The 24,824-nt window shown below is 40.4% G+C and overlaps 1 protein-coding gene across 1 annotated transcript in view; it reads right to left on the bottom strand.

Moving 5' to 3' along the window:
* The window catches only part of CTTNBP2 (cortactin binding protein 2), a 185,674-nt gene that overhangs the window by 92,161 nt on the left and 68,689 nt on the right, over positions 1 to 24,824 (bottom strand). Inside the window, exon 3 of the mRNA XM_062207328.1 lies at positions 5,817 to 6,041. Within this exon, the coding sequence (XP_062063312.1) occupies positions 5,817 to 6,041 (225 nt within the window). The remainder of the gene's footprint in view (positions 1 to 5,816; positions 6,042 to 24,824) is intronic.

Here is a 24,824-nt window from a genome sequence, read left to right as displayed (position 1 = left end):
GGTTCGAGTTGCAGCTGCTCCACTTCCAATCCAGCTCCCTGCTATGGCCAGGGAACCCAGTAGAAGATGGCCCAAGTCCTTGGGCCCCTGCATCCATGTGGGAGACCCAGAGGAAGTTCCTGGCTCCTGGCTTCGGATCGGTGCAGCTCCGGCCGTTGCAGCCAATTGGGGAGTGAACTACTGATGGAAGACCTCTCTCTCTCTCCTCTCTCCTCTCTCCGTATAACTCTGACTTTCAAATAAATAAATAAATCTTTTAAATAAATAAATAAATAAATAAATAAATTTGGCTGATCTGAATGTTATGCTATTTGCTTTATTGCGGGCAGTGTTTCAAATAGCACTAGATGGGTGGGGGATGCCCACTAAACTGTATTACGTACAGGTATCACACTATATACTATGGAAGATACAGAAATCTGTGAACTTCCTTTCTTTGTTCTCAGAACTTACAGAAACTTACAGGGTTGACCAAACAGCAGGCCCACACGCTAAAATGGAAAGAAATCACATGGTGAGCGTTGTGGTGCAGCAGGTTTAGCTGATGTTCGGGATGCGTACCACCATGTCCCCATGTTAGAGCAGCAGTTTGAGTCGTGGTTACTCCACTTTTGATCTAGCTTCCTGCTACTGTGCACCCTGGGAGGCAGTAGGTGAAGGTTTAAGTGTTTGGACCTCCACCACCCACATGGGACACCCAGATCAAGTTCTGGGCTCCTGACCCAGCCCTGGCAGTTGTGGGCATTTGGGGAGTGAGCCAGTGGATGGATGGATCTCTCTCTCTCTCTCTCTCTCTCTCTCTCTTGCTTGGCCTTTCAAGTATATGAAAATAAACATTTTAAAGGAAGACATCATAGTATACATAGATTACAATAAGTGCCAGTTGATTTTGCTATTTTTTTTGTCCAATTTATATCTACTCCCAACCACTTGTGGAGGGACTTTTGTATGGAACACTATCATCAATCCCTCAGACAAAAACAGTGGATTATGTGGAAGGGCTTAGAACTACTGCAGCTTCACCAGCTGTGACCAAGTCAGTGGTTGTTCCAAGAATAGCACCCAGACTGGGAGCCATGAATGAAGAGGCACCAAACGCATTTCACAGAATGAAAGGAAAGATGATGTAGGCAGGAGCGTTGCAGCCAAGGAAAGGTGATTAGCTCTAATTCAAAACCACCATGGTCATATATAAAATGCAAAGGCAGAATACAAGCCTGTCCAAACACAACATTCTCTTAGGATATTTCACTGCATTCCTGATTGCTGGCTGGAACCTTCTAACACTTGCCACATCCTTGTCTTCATGTTCACCTGGTCAGCCCTTGCACCTGCTCAATCCTGGTAAACATCTAACAGGAAGATACACTAAAAGCACTCGCATGCTCTCTCGCTCACCTCACAGGGCCTGCCAGCCATAGTGTGGGCTCTGCTTCTTCCTCTCAATCTACAGTTTGAGGAGAGGGCAGGCCAGCCTCGGAGCAGGCTGTTGCCTGGATTCTATTTTCACAGATGAGGCAAACGGCCCTCATCTCGAAATCTCTGCTCGAAGGCACAGATCCCACTGTCCAGCTGTCCCTTCCTACTCACTCTGCAATGCTCCTGGGAAGAGAAAACCTAGTTTGAAATTTAATAGTAAAGTGTACAAAAAAGACTCAGGAATGAGCGACTATTTTTTCATGTACAAAACATCCTAAATACTCTTCCTAAAAATATTATAGATGGTTCTCTACAATGATATTATTGAATGAAAGTCTGGAAAGCAATTTAAAATATATCTACGTGATAAGGTAAACAACATATAGTGAAATGAAGGGCACTGAAAACCAATGACTTGCTAGAATACAGCTATTTATAATGGGAGGGAAAAGGCACATGAAATAAAGTAAAAAAAAAGCAAATAATTAAATAATTTTTTTCAGTCCCATTTGTCACTTTTTTCCAACTATCTAGCACTGGAAAGTGATTCTTATATTAGAATTTTCCAGGGCTGGCACTGTGGCATAGCAGGCTAAGCTGCTGCCTGCAATGCTGGCATCCCATATGACTGTTGGTTCAAGTCCCAGCTGCTCCTCTTCTGATCCAGTTCCCTGCTAATGAACCTGAGAAAGCAAAGGAAGATAATCAAAGTGCTTGGGCCCCTGCACCCACGTGGGAGACCTAGAAGAAACTTCCGGCTCCTGCCTTTGTCCTGGCTCAGCCCCAGCTGTTGTGATCATTTGGGGAGTAAACCAGTAGGTGGATCTCTCTCTCTCTTCTTCTGTGTAACTCTGTCAAATAAATAAATCTTTCAAAAAAGAAAAAAAGAATGTTCTGCCTTATGATTCCTCCCCATAGAAGTGAAAGTTACTTTCTTGGTCTGTTTTTAATTTTATTTATTATTTTCATTTATTTATTCCTGTATTAATTTATTTCATTGCACAGCAAGAGAGTGTGAGCACACTCTGATGGATCTCCCATCTGCTGATTCTCTCGCAAATGTCCCTAACAGCTGGGGCTGGGTCAGGCTGAAGCTGAGAACTCAATCTCAATCTCCCAGGAGGGAGGCCACACCTGCTGCCTCCCAAGATGCATATTAGCAAGAAGCTGGAATCAGCAGTGGAGCAAGAACCCAAAGCCAAGCACTCTGAAATGGCCTAAGGGCACTCCAAGCAGCATCTTAACTGCTGTGCCCAATGCCCACTCCCAAGTGAGAAAGCTGGGGCACTAAGCTTGGCTGATCACAGGCGTCTGCTCTGGGCTTCCAGTTGGAAATGAGTGATGCAAAGCAGGTCCGGGAGGCACACACAAGCTGCCAGGCACGAGGGCATGGCGGTGTCTGGCATCAACATGGCAAAGCACTGGCTGCAGCATCAGGCTCTCACCCGCAGAAGCATTACCTGCTGCACCTGGGCTCTGTGCACAGGGCTTGTCTGTGATGCTGTCTGCTCAGAGCTGGTCCCCAGCCATGCTGAACCATGCAGCAAGGTAGTTAATATTTCTGTGAATCAGCCCATAAATGCCCTTGCTGTCTAAATTGACAAAGGGGCTTCATCTGCTGGAAAGAATTCTTTTGGAGGCATCTACTGCCTTGCAGCTGTGTCTCACATGGAGCGGGGTGGGGGTGGGGTGGGGGGGGTGGGGAGGGTCCCATTTTTGCCACAGGTGAAAAGAATTGCGCCCCATCTGGGTTTTCTAGTTATTGTGCTCTTTTCTTTTAAAGGCCTTCCTCAAACCAAAAAGTCTTTCCTGCTTCAGAGATACTAGATGATGCTTTCTAAGTCTGAAGAACATGTTTGAGCACAGTTAATTTCCTCCCTAGTGTCCACATGAATTAAACAGAACCTCTATTAAAAGATAACGTGCAAGATACAAAATAAAAACCCAACCATCATCCTACCCTAGACAACGGTCTCAAAACAGAGAGTTAGGTTATCAGAGCAAGGTTCCCGACAATGGTTGCTCATTAGATTACTCCAAGTGGTTTTACAGGCTGTTCAGTCTCATTTGCCAAATTGATTCTCTCCCAAGTTTCTCTGGCGCTTGAGTTCCCCGACATTTAGCCCTCCTGTTAGTAATATCAGCAGGAGCCAGCACATGAATGAGCGGGGAGCCCCTGGTCCCCCTGCAATGGCGGAGCAGAGCAGTGAGCAGGCCCAGGATCTTAGAATCACCAATGAGATAGGCTCAGTGCTGGATAATAAATGCTTGAATTGTAGATCATGGGGCCTTTGCTTTCCCACACTTCTGCCCTGGCACTGATTTAAAGAACTGGAGTGACTTTAAAAAGGTGGATTTCCCCCTGCCCCATTTCCTGTTTTTAGATTCCTGACGCTTCAGGCTGCTCTATATGCAAGGGGATGGTTAAAGCATTTACCTTCACCAATAAATGTGACAGGTAATTTTGCTGCTGAAAAATTTGACTTTGGAGTTTCTGCTTTTATCAGCTGATGTAGTATTTTCTTTTTAAATAAAGATACAGGAGTAAAAACTCAAACTGTCACTCTTCTCATGCTATAATCTAGTGGAATAGAATGTTCTTTAAGGACAACCGTAGCACTCCCTGCCAGAGTTACCCTTTACTGAGGCTATACTGTCAATGGGTTTGGCCATAAAGGACTCCTGTGTTTCTGTTAAACATGGCAGGCAGATCCATTGGCTCACTTTATATTAGCCTCTCAGGGCCCATAGGACAGAAACAATTTCCTTTCACTCCCAGCCAGGTTGGAAATGACCCAGTCATTCAGAAACAAACAGGATGTAAGTTGATTAAAAAGAAGCTAGATAATAAAATCTTTGATTCAACTAGAAACGAGCTGTATTTTCCCTTACAAGGAAAATAAAATGCAGGAGTAAAGTACAATTTAGGAAAGTATTTTTTATATGTTATGTAAAAATAAAATATTTTCTTGATTTTTGATAATGCAGCATAAAATCCAGCAGAAATAATTTATCATGAAGTCGCTCATTTGACTCATTAAGAAGCTAATGGAAAAGCCATCCCACACGAGAAATACAAATGAGCTTTCATGGCATCAGCTGAAATACACTGGCTGTTGCTAATGTGTTTTGTGAGGAGTTCTGAAAATTTCCAGAGAGCTCAGTGGTTGCAGGATTTTGTAGATGGTTTGCTAAGTCTAAAATCAAACTGTTTGATTTGACCTCATACCTGTGGAAGGCCTTCCACAATTCTTGACTCTTTTTCTCATTGTTTTAGTTCTTTTGTTTGGTTTTTTTTTTTTTACCATGTAATGTACTGAGGAAAACATTTGCTTTTATCTAATACACTGGGACACTGGCATTCATATGTGGAGACATTCATTACATAGAGATATTATAAGAAAAACACACACTTTAAATGACAATATCATAAACATTTACGGTAGGGTCCATTCAGGTTAATAGTCAAGCAAGTGTTAAATATGAGAGATTAAAGAGTTCTCTGAAAATGTTAAACAGAAAAATATTTTTAATTTATGCTTCCATCACGGTGAGTGTCACTTTTAATCACACCAGAACATGTTAACTTCTCCTGATGCCCTCACTCACTCGTAAAAGGAATGGATTGTTGCTGCAGCACAGTGGAAGGACACAATTTATCTCTCTCTCTCTCCTGGCGGCTGATGGCAATCAGTCTTGATCAAACGTAGGATTCTTAGGAAGCACGGACTCAAGTGCAAGAAATATGTGCATGCTGGCGTTAGGAGGAGAGGAATGAGGTTGGTTTACATGAAACACATGTGAGCAGGAGGCTGGAGGCCTGCAGCCGACAGGGCCATCATGGCCGGAGGCGAGTCTGATGCTGCCCAGAGCCGCAGGATGACACACTGCGCGTCTGCAAACTTTCATCCTGTTCTCTGTGTGCAGCTTTCGCTCTCCAAGGAAGCTATAAAAGGAGTTCCAATTGCAGAGTAGTATTTTAGACAGAAGCTGGGTAAAATCAGTTGGGTATAGCCCCAAGTGATCAGAAACCTGGCTCTCCACTCTTGCTGGGCCAGCTGGAAGATGAGAACAGCTTCAGAAAGGTAAGTCTCCCTTTCCCACCCGCTGAGGAACTCCACATTCTAAACCACGTAGCAAAGCAACTATCGTAAGAAACTTCAATTCTTTATCACACTTCTTTATGATTTCGTGTCATTTCAAGATATATTTTAAAACATTTAAGCTGCACTTTTAAAGGGACACCACAACCTGTCAGCATTTTGTACTTCCAAGTTCTTAACCCAGCCCTTCCAAAAAACAAAGTATTTAAGAACAAAAAACAAGTTCAGGGATTTATTATTATTTTTTTTTTCATTCTCCACTTTCATGGGGAAAATGACAGAAAGCCTCAGTACCTTCTTCTGTCTGCTCTCGGCGGCAGCCAGCTGTGTGGACATCCGTTCCTGCATTTTCCTGCAGTGGGCCATGACTGCTTCGAGGATGGACAGGGGGTTGGTGCAAACAGGCTTCTTCTCTTTGTCACTGGCACCTGCTTCATAGTCTCTTTGGAGTGCCAAGAACGGGTCGTTTAGATTAAATCTCCCATACCGTTCCTGGATAAACACCTCCTTCCTACGAGCCTAGAACAAACGTAGAGCAATGTATTAAAGAAAGAATTGAGACATATAGAAAGACAGCTAAAATGTTTTGTGGTTATTTTTCAAAATAGTGTTCACAAATGCTGTGAGTAATGGCTTGTGATACCAGCAGGCGAGCAAAGATGTGCCCGAATCTGAGTACCCTGGTATACCATTCAGTGGGCTGTCAAATTTTCCTAAGAGCATTGCCTTTTACATAACAAAGGATGTAAACAGGGCTTCTCCCCATGCTGCTCTACTGTCTCAAGTGTCTGAAATTTGGAATCAGTCTTAAATTTTTGGTGAATTTAAAGTAAAATGAGAAATACTGACATGAAAATAACTTTTAGCAAAAGTTCAGGAAGTACAAGTTTTTAAAGCAAAAAAATATGTTACAAAGATTTTTGTTAAACAAAATACTTCATGAAAATTTTGAAGTCACAATATTCACATTTTGTAAGGTTTGATCAGCTACAAAAGCTAGGGGCCGGCATTGTGGTGTAGCAGGTAAAGCTGCTGTGTGCAGCACCAGCATCGCATATGGGCCCTGATTCAAGTCCTGGCTGCTCCACTTCTGATCCAGCTTCTACTAATGTGCCTAGGAAAGCAGCAGAAGATGGCCCAAGTGCTTGGGCCCCTGCTCCCATGTGGGAGACTTGGAAGAAGCTCCTGCTTTGGCTTGGCCCAGCGCTGGCTGTTACAGCTACTTGGGGAGTGAACCAGCATATGGAAGATTGATCGGTCGCTCGCTTCCTCTCTGCCTCTGCCTTTCTAGAACTCTGTCTTTCAAATAAATAATCTCAAAAAAAAAAATACAAAAGCCTCCAGAAATGCAATTATCTCTTCATATTGAAGGGCATTAAAACATAGTTCACAGAATCCCAGGAAAGAAAGTAACCTTGTTTTACTCTAATTGTAAATCCATCAGTGAAAAATTAATTTCACCCATGTAACGAGCAAAGTCAAATTTCCTATAATTAGGCTACAACGGTGTTTGCATAACATGGAAAATGGTAGGAAAGATGTATTGAAATCTACCAACATTTCAGGTCATCTTGGAATAGCCACTAGGAAAAAAACAATCTATGCCACTGCCAGTAGAAAACTGAATTCAATAAATCAAGCTTAGCTGTCCAAAATGTTAAACATGTTTTCTAAGGAAATATTACATGCAGCTCCTCGCTTTCAGGCCACTGCACTGAACAACTAAACTTTTCCATCCTTAGACCATTGTCAGTAAGCCAACAGTGCTACGACGAATGGGGAAAAAAAATCTCTGCCTATTACCAAATTAGATGAAGAAATAAAAGTTATAACAAGACCAGTTTCATGATTAAATGTAAGCTAGCTTTCAGAAAACCATTTGAAATTTAACAGGCAAAGTTTGAGAGTTCAAAACACTTGACGTTTCTAGATTCCTCAAATTCAATTATGTAATCAATACCCTGAAGAAGTATCTCTTGAGAGATGCAATTTCAATTCCATTTTATACTTCACTTTCCCCTCCATATTTATTCAGTGTAGCTTTACCCCAACCCTAGATAAAAACTTGGTGGCTCTATGGTTTTTCTAATCAGTTGTACTTCATAAAGTTCTATAGACTCTTCAGGCTACACAAGAGTCTTGATTTTGTTATTAGAAGAGCCATCTTCAGTCAGTGGTTTGGCAAATTCCCTTCTACAGCTTGCCTTTGTGCTGTAGGCTGACATCAACCACCTTGGAAGGGGATAGGGAGTATAACTGATGACCTTTTTTTTTCCTTTTAATTCAAGAGACAGGCAGGCAGGTCTCCCATCCACTGATTCACTCCCCAAATGCCCACAACAATCAGGACTGGGCCAGCTTGAAGCCAAGAGTCAGAAGGCAGGGAGGCAGGGACCCATGCAGTTGGACCATCACCTTCTGTCTCCTAGGGTCTGCATTGGTAAGAAGCTGGAACTGGGAGCACAGCCCAGTTCGGAACACAAGCAGTCCTTTATTGTACATAGCATCTTAAACAGGGCCCTAACTGGTAGACCAAATGCTCACCCTAACAACCTCTCTCTTCATCAAAACTTCCTCCTCCTCTTTCTAAGCCATTTTAGTCTTCTCAGGATTTGAAGGGGGTGAAGGGGCAGCAGGTGCATGATGAGGAATAAATGTAATGTTTATTACTTTTTTGTTGCAAAAAAATTGAGACCCAAATTTTTCATAATACAGATTTTCCATAAAGTTTTAGAAGATCCTTTGTATATACTATTACCATAAAATATATTCACTTATGGTATCATTCTTACCAGGGAGAAAAAGAAAATCATTTTTTTCTTATTAAGGTATTCTAAAGTAGATGAGTATTCCCAGATAGAGGAAGAGAGAATATAGTAGATCCTATTACCCATCTGGGAACTCCTGGGAATCTTAAGATCCCATTACTAGGATGCAAGGCAGTTGGTGACACAAACTCCCGTGGGAGCCATGCAGCTGATGTGGCGTGTTCTTAGTGGGTGAGGAATAGCAGACTTTGGGTGACCTAGAGATGATACATTCTAACAAAAGGCATTCATATGTTTTTTTTTCTTTAATTATAACACTTTTCCAGTTAAACAAAATGTAGTTTCAGGTCTGGTTTGGTCAGTAAGGCACCCAGTTTGTAATTTCCACCTTTCAGGAGGAATCAAGTTACTCTGAGCCCCGATGAGCTATGGATCCCCCAAATATTCTGCTTTGAGCATCTTTCAAATAGGGAGACCTTACATAGTGCCATACTTCCTACCCACAACAGAATACACAATGGATGCACAGGGCATCCTTATTGTATAGATAGTCTGTTGGACTCAGGAAAATGGAATTATGCAGCCCAGAGTCTCCATAGTAAAAGAGCTTAAACTATGTTTGTGTTGTGTCAGGAGTGTGGGTAAGATATTAGGCCAATGTCAGAATCCTCTTTGCAGGGCTAATTCTAGTGAAAATGATGGCTAAGGATGAGTTTACCCTCTGTGCATGACATAACCAGGGGGTTCTAGGAAGGACTCAACTCTCTAAACTCAAGACAGATGACAACAACTTCAGGAGGACCACGAGGCAAGAGGTAGTTTTTCAAGATTCATCATCCTTTATAGCAATAATTGTTCTCTGCACCCCAGTATGGATTGTATAAAGACATGTCAGAAGAGCCTTTCAAAAACCTTGCTCAAAGCCTTTTCACCACTCCTTCGCTCACAGCAAGCACCCTGCCTCCCAAGTCTTCATCCATGGTATGCTGGCAGCTTGGGACAGCTTCCTTTTCTTCAACAACTCATCCTCAAGGTCACCTCCTTTTATTCTGTCCATCCTCAAAGTTCCAGAGTTTAATCTGGATTCAGGAAAGCATGTATAGCGGAACATATGTCCACACCACTTGAAATTCCTAACTCCACCTACTTTTCAACAAAGATGACATCTATTTCTTTTAATATTCTTATTAAAAAAGTTACTTTCCTTGCGATCATCTTTGTGACTGGGAACTTATTTTTAATGCATTTCTTTGTTTTTAAAGAAGGACAAGTCAGCCATATAGATGTGATAAAAAGTATGATTTGAAATGTTTATCATACAGGCTTTAGGGGGGCTCTTTCTCTGAAAAAGGAATCATTTTATGTACAGCCAGTCTTGTGGTTTAACTATCATAATCACCTGAGATTGAAACACATTTCAGGGAAATGAGTCATTATGAAGACACAAGACATTCTGTAATTATAAACCCAGACTCTTAAAGGGACTGTTAAGCCCAGCTATGATGCCTAAATGAATAAAAATATAATTTCATCAAAACCTGAACTTTTGTAATATTTTGTTGAAAAAGTCACAAGCAAGAAGTCAAAAACGTATTCATCATTACTAGTGGATTTAACATATACAGAAAACCTACTTTGGCTTTCGTTCAATATAATCAACAACTAGTCTGGACATGACTGGTGAGAATAAAAGGAAGGATATAGTTTATAATCCTTCTAGAAAAAGAAACTAAAGTGTACATTATATAATTAAAACATTATAAAATGATATTGCCTATCAATTTTAAATCATACCGACAAGTTTATAGTAAAAATATTTTTATCTTATGAAAAGTTAGAATGATTCTGTAATAATTCTTTAAAATACTAACAAATGTTAACTTTTACTGAGGTCTTTTTATTTTTTCAATGCTTTATATTCATTTTGTTCTAATAAGCAGCCCAGGGGATAGCCATGACATATATCATTCATATATATATATATATATATATATATATAAGTTTGTATATAATTTCATTTTATTTTAAAAGCACAGAGGCAGAAAGAGAGACAAAAGGAGATCTTCTATTCATTAGTTTATTCCCTGAATGCCCACAAAGTTAGAGCTGGGCCAGGTGGAACCTGGAATTCAACCTGGGTCTCCCACTTGGGTGGCAGAGATCCAAATATTTTGAGCTATCAGCTGGAACCTCCTGTTGTGCACATAAGCAGGAAGCTGCAATTGGGAGTGGATCCTAGACTTGAACCTTGGCAATCAGATTGAAATGAAAGCATCCTAAGAAACCTTTTAACCACTGTGCCAAATACCTACCCTTCAAGCCTATATTTTTAAGCATGAAGAGATAACTATGGTATTTTAGAACACTAGAAGAGGCTTCAAAATTAATTATTGTCTGTAACACTGTGAAAACAGGTACAGAGAAGTGAGGTTTAAAAGACAGGCAAAATTATGATAATATGCTTGAGAAGTAAGAGTTTTCTATAGGCTCCACCACTACTGACCATATGCTAATGTGATTTAATTAGACTTAAACCATTTTCAAGCTTCTTCACTGAAAATATCATTGAAGTGTAAAATCCAACTTAATGATAAAAGTAGTTTCTACTGATCACCTGAAGCCTAAACATAAGAGCAAAGAGCTAGCGTTAATCCAGATTCACCTGCAAGTAGATTGCTGAGGAACCTGGTCTTCATCTGCTGTCTGCCCCATGCAGCTGTCACAATTTTGGACTAACAACACAAAGTCACAGAGGACCACTGATATGAGCCCAACTGGACAAGGTAGACTTTAAGAACAAACAGGAGACAGTTCTTGAGTACAACAACATAGACCTGAGTATGGAAAACACTCAGGGTTTTCAACCAATACTATGTTCAATGAGTGAACAAGGAAATGAATGCCACTCTTCCAACACCAGCAACTCAACTCCAGCTTCATTAGTCAATAAAAGTGGTACGTTGTATCCAGACAACATCTGGACTCCTGAGACCACTCTTGTTGAAATATTTTAAGAATAATCAATAGCAAAGGGGTCTTCTGAAGACAAGACCACAGAGAAACAGAAGAAGGAACTAGAATACTTAAGAACAGAAGATGACCTACATTGTGCTCTTCCAATGTCTGCAGACATTCCACATTTAAAGAGGTATTTTATGACTTAGGTACATAATTCCCAAGGAACAGAATCATGGCCAATAGAATAAAGGTTTTTAAGGACAAAAGCTATTCCAAAGAAACTGTAGGCTGTGTTGGAGTGAAATTTTTGTCTCCAGTTGTGTTTCAAAAACAGGCTGAAAAAAAAATCCCGTGGTAGAGATGTCATGCAGTGATCTCAAAAGTTAGGAGGGTTCTTGGCATCTAAACTGTTGCATGCCAGCGCCGTGGCTTAACAGGTTAATCCTCCGCCTTGCGGCGCTGGCACACCAGGTTCTAGTCCCGGTTGGGGTGCTGGATTCTATCCTGGTTGCCCCTCTTCCAGGCCAGCTCTCTGCTATGGCCAGGGAAGGCAGTGGAGGATGGCCCAAGTGCTTGGGTCCTATACCCGCATGGGAGACCAGGAGAAGCACCTGGCTCCTGGCTTCAGATCAGCGTGATGCGCTGGCCGCAGTGGCCATTGGAGGGTGAACCAACAGCAAAAAGGAAGACCTTTCTCTCTCTCTCTCACTATCCACTCTGTCAAAATAAATAAATAAATGAATGAATAAACTGTCACATTCCGTTCAAGCTCTGATTTATGAGGATTCAAATCAAGAGGGATGGAAAATACATGGAGATTTTTCCAAACAACCGTTATAAAATTTATCTATCCAGCCCTACATCTCTACCTTAATGGTAAAAAGTTTAAGGATACCCAAATAAAATAAAATTACAAGCTCTGTTATTTATTTATTTGACAGGTAGAGTTATAGACAGTGAGAGAGAGAGAGATAGAAAGGTCTTCCTTCCTTTGGTTCACGCCCCAAATGGCCGCCATGGCCAGAGCTGTGCTGATCCGAAGCTTGGAGCCAGGTGCTTCCTCCAAGTCTACCATGCAGGTACAGGAACCGAAGCACTTGGGCCATCCTCCACTTCCCTCCAGGGCCACAGCAGAGAGCTGGACTGGAAGAGAAGCAACCGGGACTAGAATCCAGCACCCATATGGGATGCTGGCACTGCAGACAGAGGATTAGTCAAATGAGCCATGGTGCTGACCCAAAATTACAAGCTCTTCTAATTTAATCAGGGTGGAATACCAATAAAGAAGTCACACATCTCCCAGAAAAGGGTAGTCACAGCCCTCCAATGACCAACAAGGCCCCCAAAATTCACTAGCCAATAATGAAAAATAACTTCATCAGTTATGACTTAAATGCCCTGAGTATTCAGAACACTGCCTATATGTGAAGACATATATGGAGCATGGGAATGAAGGGGCAGGTGACAATATCATGATTTTCTGTCATGCAGTGCTGGAAGATGTCAGAAGAGGCATGTTCTCCCTCCTCTCCTGACCCGCAACTTCACTTCCCAAGCTTTTTGCCAACCTACAATAGCTTGCTACTTGCTTATGGACATCGTAATGTAGATGTGCAGAAATGTTCATGCCAGGGGCAAGATGGCGGAATAGGAAGGGAGCACACTGATAGTCCGGGGAGAGACAGTTTAATAAAAGTGGAGATACTGCAGGTTCAAGGAAGAGTAGGGGAAGAAACAGCAGAGGAAACTCTTCCGGAACTAGTGATTCACATTGGACCTGCGTGGAGAGCGTGGGAGCCCAAGTTCGGGACACCAGCGGCAGAATCAACACACCAGCACTGGAACTTGAGGTGAGCCGAACCTCAATAGCCCGAGACACAGGCGGGCAAGCAGAAAGAGGAGACTAGAGGGAACGAGGCTTGAAACCTGGTGGGGAAAAGTTCACCAGGCTAACTAGAAGAGAGGAAAAAAAAAAGTGACCGATATGGACACGAGTTGCTCTCTCTCTGCTCACCTCTCAAAGGTGAGCAAGACAAAGAGTGGGCGCCATTTTGGACATACGTCATAAGCGGGGCGACCTCAGGTCTGCACCAGCCCTCAACCAAACAGAAAAACCTGATTCTGGGGGTGGGGGGTGGTGGTGGTGAAATAACAGGAGATTAGGACCTAGTGAATGTGTGGTGCTAATGAACTGGGACTATGAAAAAAGAGACGGTGGGGGAGAGAACTCACAGAATTTGCGTGAGCACTCTCCAGAGATGCTACAATTCAGTAACCTCGACAACCCAGTGGGAGACTGCAGGAGAATTTGAACCCCCGCTGAGGGCAGCACAGATTCCCTGTGTGGTCCTTGGGAAAGAGTTTCCAATCTCTGGCTCCTGTGGGTATATCATTCGCCTGCTAACTACCTCCAATTCCACTCAGCTGTGCAGAATTACGTCCCTTTTGAATCAAAAAAAGAGATTTACCATGCCTAACCTGGGAGTGTTACCTTTGGCACACACTTAACCCTGAAGAACCAAACAGAACTCTCAGGCCACACCCATCTCAAGCATCTAAGGCTCCACCAAAAGCAGACAGTCCACTTAATACAGTCATAGTATAACAAGAAAAAACACCACAGCGAGGGAAGAAGAATCCAAAGAATATCTCTACAATGGCAAGCAACAAATGCAGAAACTGAGGAAACAAGAACAAGGAAGACATTATGATACCCCCAAATGAACAAGACACCCCAAGCCAAGATTATGAAGATGATGAGATGGAAGAAATGCAAGATATGGATTTCAAAAAATTTATGATAAGAACAATTAGTAGTTTTCAAAAACAAATGCTTGAGCTACGGAATTCCTTACTGGATAGGATAGAAAATCTCCTTCGAGAAAATGAAATCTTAAGGAGGAATCAAAATGAAATGCAGAAACTAGTAGAACAGGAAAGTGTGATAGTGAAGAGAAATCAAAATGAAATGAAGAACTCAACAGATCAAATGACAAACACATTAGAGAGCCTTAAAAACAGAATGGGTGAAGCAGAAGAGAGAATATCAGACTTAGAAGACAGAGCACAGGAAAGGAAACAGGCAAACCAAAGGAAAGAAGAGGAAATTAGAAATCTAAAAAATATTGTCAGGAATCTACAGGATACTATTAAAAAAACCAACATTTGGATTCTAGGAGGACTGTCAAGATGTGACATGATATTAAATTTTAAGTTTCTATAATGGAAAATGCTATTAATACAAATGTTTGAGAATTAAAAAGTCTAATGATCTTGTGTTACTAGACATGATAGTTATCTTAATGAGAAAGCCCCAGAGGCCTAAAAGGTTAAATACTTATAAAATCCTACAGGTGCTTTCAAAAATACTGTGAAGTAAGCAAGTGCCTCTTGTTGGTTGATGAGTTTATAATTTTAAACATGGCAACTTAAAGTCTTTTGTCATCCACAGTTATATATGATTTGCTGCTCATAAAACGAAAGCATTGTTGGTTCTGTGTTTAGCTGTCCTCCTATAGGTTCCTATGGACTTCTTCCAGCCACTTCTATTGTATTCAGTATTTGGGATGGCTCTGTAAACAGATGAAGCCAATAATGTATTAACAGTACCAACTGAGAGAAAGTATGGTTAACTGAGGTTACTAAAAACAAAAAGCAATTGAAATCAATTGGCAATTTACAAAAAGATGTAAGATTTTAAAAGCTATTATTAAAATTGCTATATTGGTCTATTATGTTATATGTGTGTACATATTGTATGTCCACATGGGAAAATTTTATTAAGAGTTTTATTTTAATTGGCTTATAGATAAGATGGTCCATAAATTTAAGCTACAAAAATTAATCAAAGATACGTTTTAATTCGTGTGACCTGAATCTCTGTATCATGTGTTTTATACTTGTTGGTAGAAAGAAACTAAAAACATTTTATATGGTTGTGCCTAAGTTTACTGGTTAAACAAACTACACCATGTTAGATATTTAAGAGGTGTTTTCAAATACATGATTCTTAAAATTTAAAGAAGGCATTGGACCTTCTGGTAAATGTTTTCTTAAGTTGTTATCTAATGGTTGAAACGGTTTGCTAAGTATTCATGTGATATTGCTATTGTCAGCAAGCGATCTAGGACTTGCTCCCTCATTTCTCTATTCTAAGCCCAACTTGTTCTTTCATTTCTCTATTCTCTTCAAGGTAGGAAACTAATTCTATTATGAAGGAATCTGTAGGACGCACAATTTAATCTTTAGACCTTATAAAAGAGATGGCTAACATTTTTCTGTAATAGCATAGCCAAAATAAGAGCTTAAATTATAATCTCATAGCTAGATTTACTTCGCCATCAGCGAAGTAAACAGTAAGTAGAAAAAAACCTCCCTTTCAGACCAAAGGGAAAGAAAGTTTTTAAGTGAGAATATAATTTGCCTCATGGGCATTGTCTACCTTAGAAAAACTACTACAGAACATGCCTGTGACTATAGACTTGTAGTTTAGGCCACCGAAGATTAGAGATGGGACTTGGGCACTCCCTTGACTTGCATCCTCTGGTCTGCTTTAACACAAACCAGGAGGAAAAGAAAGCTAGGCATCAGAAGCAATGGGTGGCAGGCCTATTAATGGCTGAACTGTACAGTGATCTGCCCTCAAGGAGACCCAACAGGCCAGCCCACTGCAGTGGCTTTCAATGTGGTAAGCCTGGGCTTCAGCAGAAGTCAGCTTGTGAAGAGCCCTGGCAGCTCTGCCAAGAGTTGGATCACTGGAAATGGACCTGCCCTGGAGTCGAAGGACACCAGGTCAGAGCCACAGATCTTATTGGCTCTAAGCTGAAAAGCCCTTCACTAAGCCCAACTTCCAAAGTGACCACTGCAGCTGAGGGTATGGTCAAGTAGGGTCAGCAACATTGCAGGCAGAACTGTAAATTTCTTGTTAGAGATGCCCCCTGCCTTTACCTGGCCAGCTCTCCTCCCAGGCCAGCCAAGTAATGAAAGTCAACAGAGTGCCTTCCCCTAGGAGGTTCACACCTCCCTTAGGATGTACCCCATGTGAAGAGATAGATAGGTGTGGGCCTCTTAACTTATAAGGCCTAAAGCCCACCAGATTATTATCAAGCCCCTTCTGTCAGGTTCTATTTGCCTCTCAATCAGAAAACTTAATTGTAGCTTAGACAGCACCTTTCTTAGCTTCTCTAATAATGACTCTGTCCTTTGTTCTAGACCCTGTCTAGTGCACTTGGGCCTCATTTCTTTGTAATCATAACCTCTACTCTACCACCAATGGCTCTAATCCCAACCTGCGTGTACTGACGATCCTCTTCCCCACTTAATGCTGTATAATTGTTCAAATTTTCTCTACAGACAAACCCCTCTACCTACAAAAGATGAGTGACTTTTCTCCCAGTCTTGGCAGGAATCAGCTTTCCGGGCAGTTGGGTGTTCCCCAATAAACCTTTTCCCTTAAAAAAATTAAAAAGAAAAAGAAAAAGAAGAGTGAGGTGCCTTTCTCTGAAGGGAGGAGAGAACTTCCACTTTGACTATGACCTTGTCTAAATATGATCAGAGTCGGGGAACTCGGAAGGCTTCCATAGCCTTGGCAACTCATGACGGGGGCTTAGGGTGGTTACTGGCGCCATAAACTAGGGTGTCAATTTGTTGGGTCAATAACAGGAGTCACTGTGCACTTGCTCCTCCTGTGGGATCTCTGTCCTTAATGTGCTGTACATTGTGATTTAATGCTATAACTAGTACTCAAACAGTATGTTTCACTCTGTGTTTCTGTGTGGGTACAAACTGTTGAAATCTTAATATATACTAAATTGATCTTCTGTATATAAAGAGAATTGAAAATGAATCTTGATGTGAATGGAAGGGGAGAGGGAGTGGGAAAGGGGAGGGTTGCGGGTGGGAGGGAAGTTAAGGGGGGGGAGCCATTGTAATCCATAAGCTGTACTTTGGAAACTTATATTCATTAAATAAAATTTAAAAAAAGATAAATGTTCATGTCAGGAGCATACATACTGCATATTACAAATCATAGAGCAAGATGGACTTGGATGGGTGTCTGATTCCTGAAGCTGACACCTGGAAGGCATGCTTCCGTAAACCGCAGATGTTCCCTCAGAAATGAAGACTACTCTTACAGAATCTGAAACTGCTCAACTTCATAAAAGCTCAGAGTGAGGAGTCACATTTCTCCTCCCTGAAACCTCTCAACTCTTTACTTGACCTTGAATGTCACTTACCACCTTGCATATGTTCACCAGTCCTTCTAATATAATCCAAATAGCCTGATTGGTTGGTGTCTCTATAAGATGAGAGACATAGGTCCTTCGATTTTTTCAGTTGGGCCCAAACTGGAAAAACCAAAGTCCAAGATTTACTGGAAATTTTAGAGTCCAGATTGTTTGAAACTTTGATTTTTTGAATGCCTGTCAAGAATGCCAAGAAGGCTCAAAATCCAAAATATCTGGTTGAAATAAGATTCCTTGAAATCATGACATAATATAGACCAAATTTGATCATTGTTACAAGGTGGTGATTCAAATCTTTGAAAATAAGCACATATTTAAATAACCCATAGCTCTTAATAAAAATTCAGCTGTTTTTGAACAAGTAGAATTTAACAGACATCAAGAGAACATAATAGATTATTTTAACACATTGCTTTAACAGAGAATCAGATTTTAATTCTATGTCAAAGAGAAATAGATTAGTATACTTGTAACATTTTCCATCTGCCAATGTCCTTGATTTACATTTTGAAATAAACTGTTAAAAATCTCCAAATTAGGATAATGTTTTGAATAAGATAACACAAATTTTAGCCTGAGCTTTTTTCATTTCTGTTTGCATGGTATATATTTTTCCAGTCTTTCACTTTCAGTCTGTATGCGTCTTTGTTGGAAAGAAGTGTTTCTTGCAAGCAGTAAATAGAAGTGTTTTGTTCTTTAACCCAATCAGCCAATCTGTGTCTTTTCACTGGACAGTTCAGGCCATTAACGTTCAATGTGACTATTGATAAGTAGTAACTTTGCCCTGCCATTTGCCAAAGATATTTTCTGATAAATACTTTGAGCTTCCTGTGATCTTTTGCTGTGAGTTTTCCTTCCTTTACCTTCTTTCATATTGATGACCATGTTTCTGTGTTTCTGTGTGTAACATATCTTTAAGCATCTTTTGCAGGGCTGGACGAGTGGAGACAAATTCTTTCAATTTCTGTTCGCTATGAAAGGTCTTTATTTCACCTTCATTCACAAATGAGAGCTTTGCAGGATATAATATTCTGGGCTGGCAGTTTTTCTCTCTCAGTACCTGGGCTATGTCTCGCCATTCCCTTCTAGCTTGTAGGGTTTCTGATGAGAAGTCAGCTGTGAGTCTAATTGGAGATCCTCTCAGAGTAATCTGACGTTTCTCTCTTGCACATTTTAGAATCTTTTCTTTTTTTCACTGTGGTGAGTTTGATTACTAAGTGTTGTGGTGAGTATCTCTTTTGGTCATGTTTACTAGGGGTTCTATGAGCTTCCTGTACTAGGATGTCTCTGTCCTTCTCCAAACCTGGGAAATTTTCTGCTAGTATCTCTCTAAAAAGGCCTTCTAACCCTTTCTCTCTCTCCTAGAATCCAAATGTTGGTTTTTTTAATAGTATCCTGTTCATATGTTCACCAGTACTCAGAGCAGCCAGGTATGGGGGGTCATGTGGAGAATTAGATTATCTATTCCCTAACTAGATCAAGAAGGCATGTAAGCACCACATCCTTCTGCTCTCTTGCTAGCACAGACATTATTAAGTCATCAGCACTTTAAGCTCAATCCTCCAAATTTGTCCTAATGCATCTCTCTAAGCAGCCCTCCTTAGAAATGAACACAGGTGAACTGAACTGCCTTACTGCCTTCCTTGCCCTGGGTATTGAATTTCTACAATTAGCCCTAACTCTGACAAAGTTAAAACCATAACTTTTATATCTTTGTAACTTAAAAGATCTACTGGCAGAATACTCCACAAATTCTAGTCACTTAGTTAAGGTTCGCATAGGTATGTATTACTTGGATTAATCATTTTCTGTAATTAACTTTAAATGGATCATTCCTATTGAATAAGATAATTTCAAAATTCACAAAAGAATTATTCAACACTAAATTAAGAAGTCTAAAACCATGCACATATTTCAAGAAGCAATTTTACACCAAAATAAACATTTTTTACTCCTTTGTTCCATAAAATTTTTGAAGTATCTTTGAATATCCTTGCAAAAAACAGCTTGAAGAATATAAGGTAAACTTAATGATAACTGCCTTTTGATGACTGAATTATGAGTGATTTTAAAATTTTTCCCCTTTCTCAGTATTTTCCCAAGTTCAGTCATCATTTTGAGTAAAAACATAAAATAATTCAAATATGCTTATAGACATAAGTATAGCATTAGACTTTTTAATTTAGTAGTGGTTAATGATGTTATATGTATTTTTCATATTTTTACTGAGTATTCCTATCCACTACTGACAGGAATTAAAATCTAGAGTTATTATGAAACTGTCCATTTCCCTTTAAAATTTCATCTGTTATTGCAGCACATATTTTGAGACTCTTAGTATTCACATAAACATTTATGTCATTAGGATGAACTGTCCCTTATGAATTGTATTCTCTTTGTAATACTGATTCAGCTCATGAGTCTTCTATTCCCAATTCATCAATACAAATATCTTAATTTATATTATCAATCAGTATAACACACTTCATAAAAAATATTCATTTCTCAATATTCCCTTATCTTGCATTGGTTTATTCTTTTAACTTCTAAAAATAAGCAATTATAATGTTGATTGGTATGTAAGTTACAAATACACTTAAGAGGGCTTTTTCATAAAATTAAGTCTTGCCCTTGAAAACACTCTTTTGTCTGTTCATTTATTATGGTTTGCTTACATACAGTACAAGTTTTGTATTTTCAAATAAATTTACATGAATTTGAGAATAAAACAAATTTTCATATAATTTTTTTTAATCTTACTTTCCTACTTTTCTGTGTATATATGTATTTACTTTGAATATAGTTGAAGGCAGTCAGAACTTCAACACTCAAGTGCTTAGTCTAGCCAGGTTCTAAGTACTTTCATTCACCAGCCAAGGCTAAGAACTTGTAACTAGTTTCTTGCTCCTCTTAACACTTTTACAATTATTTTCATGCTTAATTTCTTGATGTTTATATCCAACTAGGTAAATTTTTACATTGCTTTTAAGAGTAGTTTTTGTGTGGGAATGTTTTATATCCTTACAAATGAGATGACTTCCATTTTTTTCTTATGTAAACACCATCTTGTTAGCAAAACACTCTCAAGTGATATCCCTCACACAGAGTATTGTCACATCACCTCCTGCACTCAGGAATGCACTAGAGCAAGTCTGAGGTCACATGGATTTTTCTCCCTTTCAGGAAGGCTTTTGTTCTTCTGCCCAATTACACCAATTCTTCTCATAACTCTAAAACAAATACATTTAAGATAATTCCATGAATTGGTTGGTATCTTCCTGGCATGCAGCCTTTGAAATCTCAGGATTGAGGTCAGTGCTGTGTAGTGGTATGGTGGGTTATGATACTGGCATCTCATATGAGCACCAGTTCAGGTCTCAGCTGCTCCACTTCTGATGGAGCTCTATGCAATGGAAGATGGCCCAAGGCCTTGGGCCCCCGGTCTGATGCTCCTGGCTTCAAATCAGTCTAGCTCCAGCCATTGTAGCTGTTTGGGGAGTGAACCAGTGGATGGAAGATCTTACTTTCTAACTCCACCTTTCAATAAATAAATAAATCTTTAAAAAAAAAACCCTGAAGATTCTGCTACATGTTGATTGTATCATATATTCCATTTCTAACAGAGGAATATCCATTTTTCCCCTTGTGGATTTCTATTCTCTATCTTCCATGAATATGTCTTCAAAAAGTTAATGGAGGGGTGGGCATTAAGCACTGGTTAGCATGCTGCTTGGGATGCCTACAATCCCACATCCAAGTCCCTGGGTTCAAGTCCTGCCTCTGCTGTGAATCCAGTTTCCTGCTAATGTGCACCTTGGGTAGCAGCAGGTGATGGCTCAAATACTTGGGTTCCTGCCACTCACATGGGAGACCCTGATGGAGTTTTTGGGCTCTTGGCTTTGGCCTGGACAAGCCCCAGTCATTGTGGGCAATCTGAAGGGGTGAACTAATGGATGAAAGATCTCTCTCTACCTTTCTTTATTATTTATTTATTTGACAGGTAGATTTACAGAGAGAGAGAGAGAGAGAGAGAGAGAAAGGTCTTCCATCTGATAGTTCACTCCCCAAATGGCCGCAACGGCCGGAGCTACACAGATCCGAAGCCACGAGCCAGGTGCCTCTTCCTGGTCTCCCATATGAGTGCAGAGGCCCAAGAACTTGGGCCATCCTCCACTGCTTTCCTGGGCCACAACAGAGAGCTGTACTGGAAGAGGAGCAACAGGGACTAGAACCCAGTGCCCATATGGGATGCCAGCGCTGCAGGAGGAGGATTAACCTAGTGCACCACGGCGCCAGCCCCTCTCTCTACCTTTCAAATTAAGTAATAGTTTTAAAAGCTAACAGAAAATACATATTATGAAAAAAACTATACATGGATTTCAAAACATTTTGAATAAAACTAAATTCATCTTCCAATTCTATTTTTCAATAACTTTCTGAAGTACCCACATTTTTTTCTACTTTATCACTTCAATCCTTTCTGAGTTCTGAGAGATCTTCTTAATCTACTACTACTTTTTTTTATTATTTGACAGAGTTATAGACAGTGAGAGACAGACAGAAAGAAAGATCTTCCTTCCGTTGGTTCCCCCCAAAATGGCCGCCATGGCCGGCACTGCACTGATCCGAAGCCAGGAGCTTCCTCCTGGACTCCCATGTGGGTGCAGGGGCCCAAGCACTTGTGCCATCCTCCACTGCCCTCCCAGGCCACAGCAGAGAGCTGGACTGGAAGAGGAGCAACCAGGACTAGAATTCGGCACTCATATGGGGTGCCAGCACCGCAGGTGGAGGATTAACCAAGTGAGCCACAGTGCCAGCCCCTTAATCTACTACTTCTAACACATGTTTTAATTCTGTCAATGAAGTCGGAGTTCTCCTAACAACTATATTAGGTAGATATTATCATGTTCTTTTATAGATAGGAATCTGAAGCAATGAGCAGAAAGATGATTGGCACAGCTGTAAGTGGTACAGCCTGGATTAGTCCCAGCAACCTGTCTGTAAGAGTATGCTGCATTCTATACCTTCTCCTCCCTAGTTTCCCACTGAGTTCCCTCTTCATGATGTGGTCACTTAACCACAGAGCTCATATCTCCTTCAATTTTGAGACACAAAACAGATGCTATCTAAAAACTACTTTCTAAAATCTGTTTCTCATCATCATTTTGATAAAATACAAAGGAAGAAACAGTACTTAAGTGTCAGGTTATCTTCCTTGTCTTGTGCTGCAAAAACTTGCACGAGTCTTATGTTGTCTTTTTGTCTATTTGCTCCATTCTTGGGAGAGTAGAATATCCCTGAATTTTTTCACTTTCCAGCTGGCTGCTTTCTTAATATCAGGAGTTAGGAAGCAGAAATGGGTACAAATTCACATTGTACTGCTCCTTTCATCTGATTGCGAGAGAGTCAAAGCTACAGGGACTTGTGTTAAGGACATGTAGTCTCTGGCTGTGTCTGCCCACAAGGTATGAGGATAGGCTATGCCAAGGGCAGAGTACAAGGGCATGGCTCTGATGCCCAGACAGCTTTCTGGTTGTTGCAGTTTCTGTCTGCACCATGTGTTGCTGTCATATTCTAGTGCTTTCCCTTCTCAGTCAGAGAGAGAATTTCAACAGCCCGTCCCTGCCTAGCCCAGAGCCTATTTGACTTCTCCAAATACAAGAAGGCAGGAGTGGGCTGGTTCTTTGCATATTACAACATCTCCTGAGAGAGCATTGCAGGGCTCTGGGAAGTGTGTTAGGGCTTATTTACTCATAGCCTGGCCACAGATATACTAAATCTAGCAGGTAGTCCTTTATTTTTCAGGATACAGGAAGTGCAACAGGAGAGTGAGCACAAAGATCACATAAACTGGATTTGAATACACACTCTGACACCTCCAAGTTATATAAACTTGGACTGGATACTTCTACTTCCCTGAGTTTTGCTGGTTACAGAAAGATAGCAGAGTGCCTCACCCAGGATTTTGTTGTGGTTTGGGAGGATTAATAAAAATAAAACACATTAAGACATTTAACTGAGTGCCTGGACAATAGTATGCATGCAATAAATGATAGTTATCCTAATAATGGTGACATTCTTTCCAGTTTTTAATGTTAGCATAAGTATACAACAATAGGGGAAAGCTTTAGTTGTTTCAATGGAGAAATGGGAAGTTGGGAGTCAGATGTCAGAGCCAAAGTCTCCACATTGTTTACAACTCCCCATATGAGTTTACCGAGTTTCTTGAATGCTGGGTGACTGTTTTTGTAAGTGTGCTCAGATTCCCAATTGCACAACACTCCTTAAGGGAAAGGCCCTAGGCATCTAACCATCCTTTATCCCAGAAGCCCTGCAGAACGTGTGCAGGCCAACCCCTGAGCACGCACTTAGAAGCACCACTAATGAGGTCAAATGGAATCAGCATGCCTGTGGATGGAAATGAACTCATCATCCAACACAGACAGAAACACAGCTGAGCAAAACACTCCATGGGTAGAGAAAACATAAATAAGGGATTCTTTTTACGAAGGAGTTTTTAATGGATTATAGAGCAAAAACCAAAGACAGAACAAAATATAACAAAATCCTATTTCAAGATCATTCTTTAATATATGAGATCAGTTCTAATGTAATTTAAATGATATGTTCTGAAGCATTACATTGAGATAAAGGATATATTGCTACGCCTTTAATTTTATAAGCCTTTATTTTGCTCTCATTAATGGATGTATTTTTCAGCTTTCAGGGTAAATTTAAGCACAAATATATTGCTTATAACCTTAAAATAACAAATGTATAAAAACAATTCACTTGCTAAAGTTCTCAGCCATATTCTTTGTTTTCTAAAGCTTCTAGATACTGAGTAAACCAGTAGAATTTTCAACAAATAATTTCACTAATGCTTACCAAAGCTGTGACATTAAATGAACTAGTAAAAATAATATCTCCTTATAAGGAGACAAATTAGAATATCTGTAAGAAAGTTTGCTCCCAATAATTGAAGAGAGCCAAATTTTTAACGGACTATGAATTTTAAAGTAAGTGTTTGACAAGTGAGGCTTCAGAAGAATGGTTTGATATTGCCAAAGCAGCCAGCCCCGTGTTCTGGGGATGGACTATCCCTCTATCAAGTATGCCTGTCAGGATTCAGCAGGCATCGCCTTCGTGTTTGTTGAAGAAATTCCTGCGCTGGATATCTCCAAGTAGGAATTCCCCCAACATGTTGTTCACAAAATGATGGCACAGAAACATTTTTTATTTGGCTTTGCTGATCATGTTTTTATCATCCAGGTCATTTTGACTCATAGACACACACACACACACACACATACACGTTAAACAAACACCTT

Source organism: Lepus europaeus, chromosome 1, assembly GCF_033115175.1.
Source record: "Lepus europaeus isolate LE1 chromosome 1, mLepTim1.pri, whole genome shotgun sequence".
NCBI classification, from domain to species: domain Eukaryota; kingdom Metazoa; phylum Chordata; class Mammalia; order Lagomorpha; family Leporidae; genus Lepus; species Lepus europaeus.
Note: the sequence above shows the minus strand (reverse complement) of the source record. Positions and strands in the feature narration are given on the sequence as shown.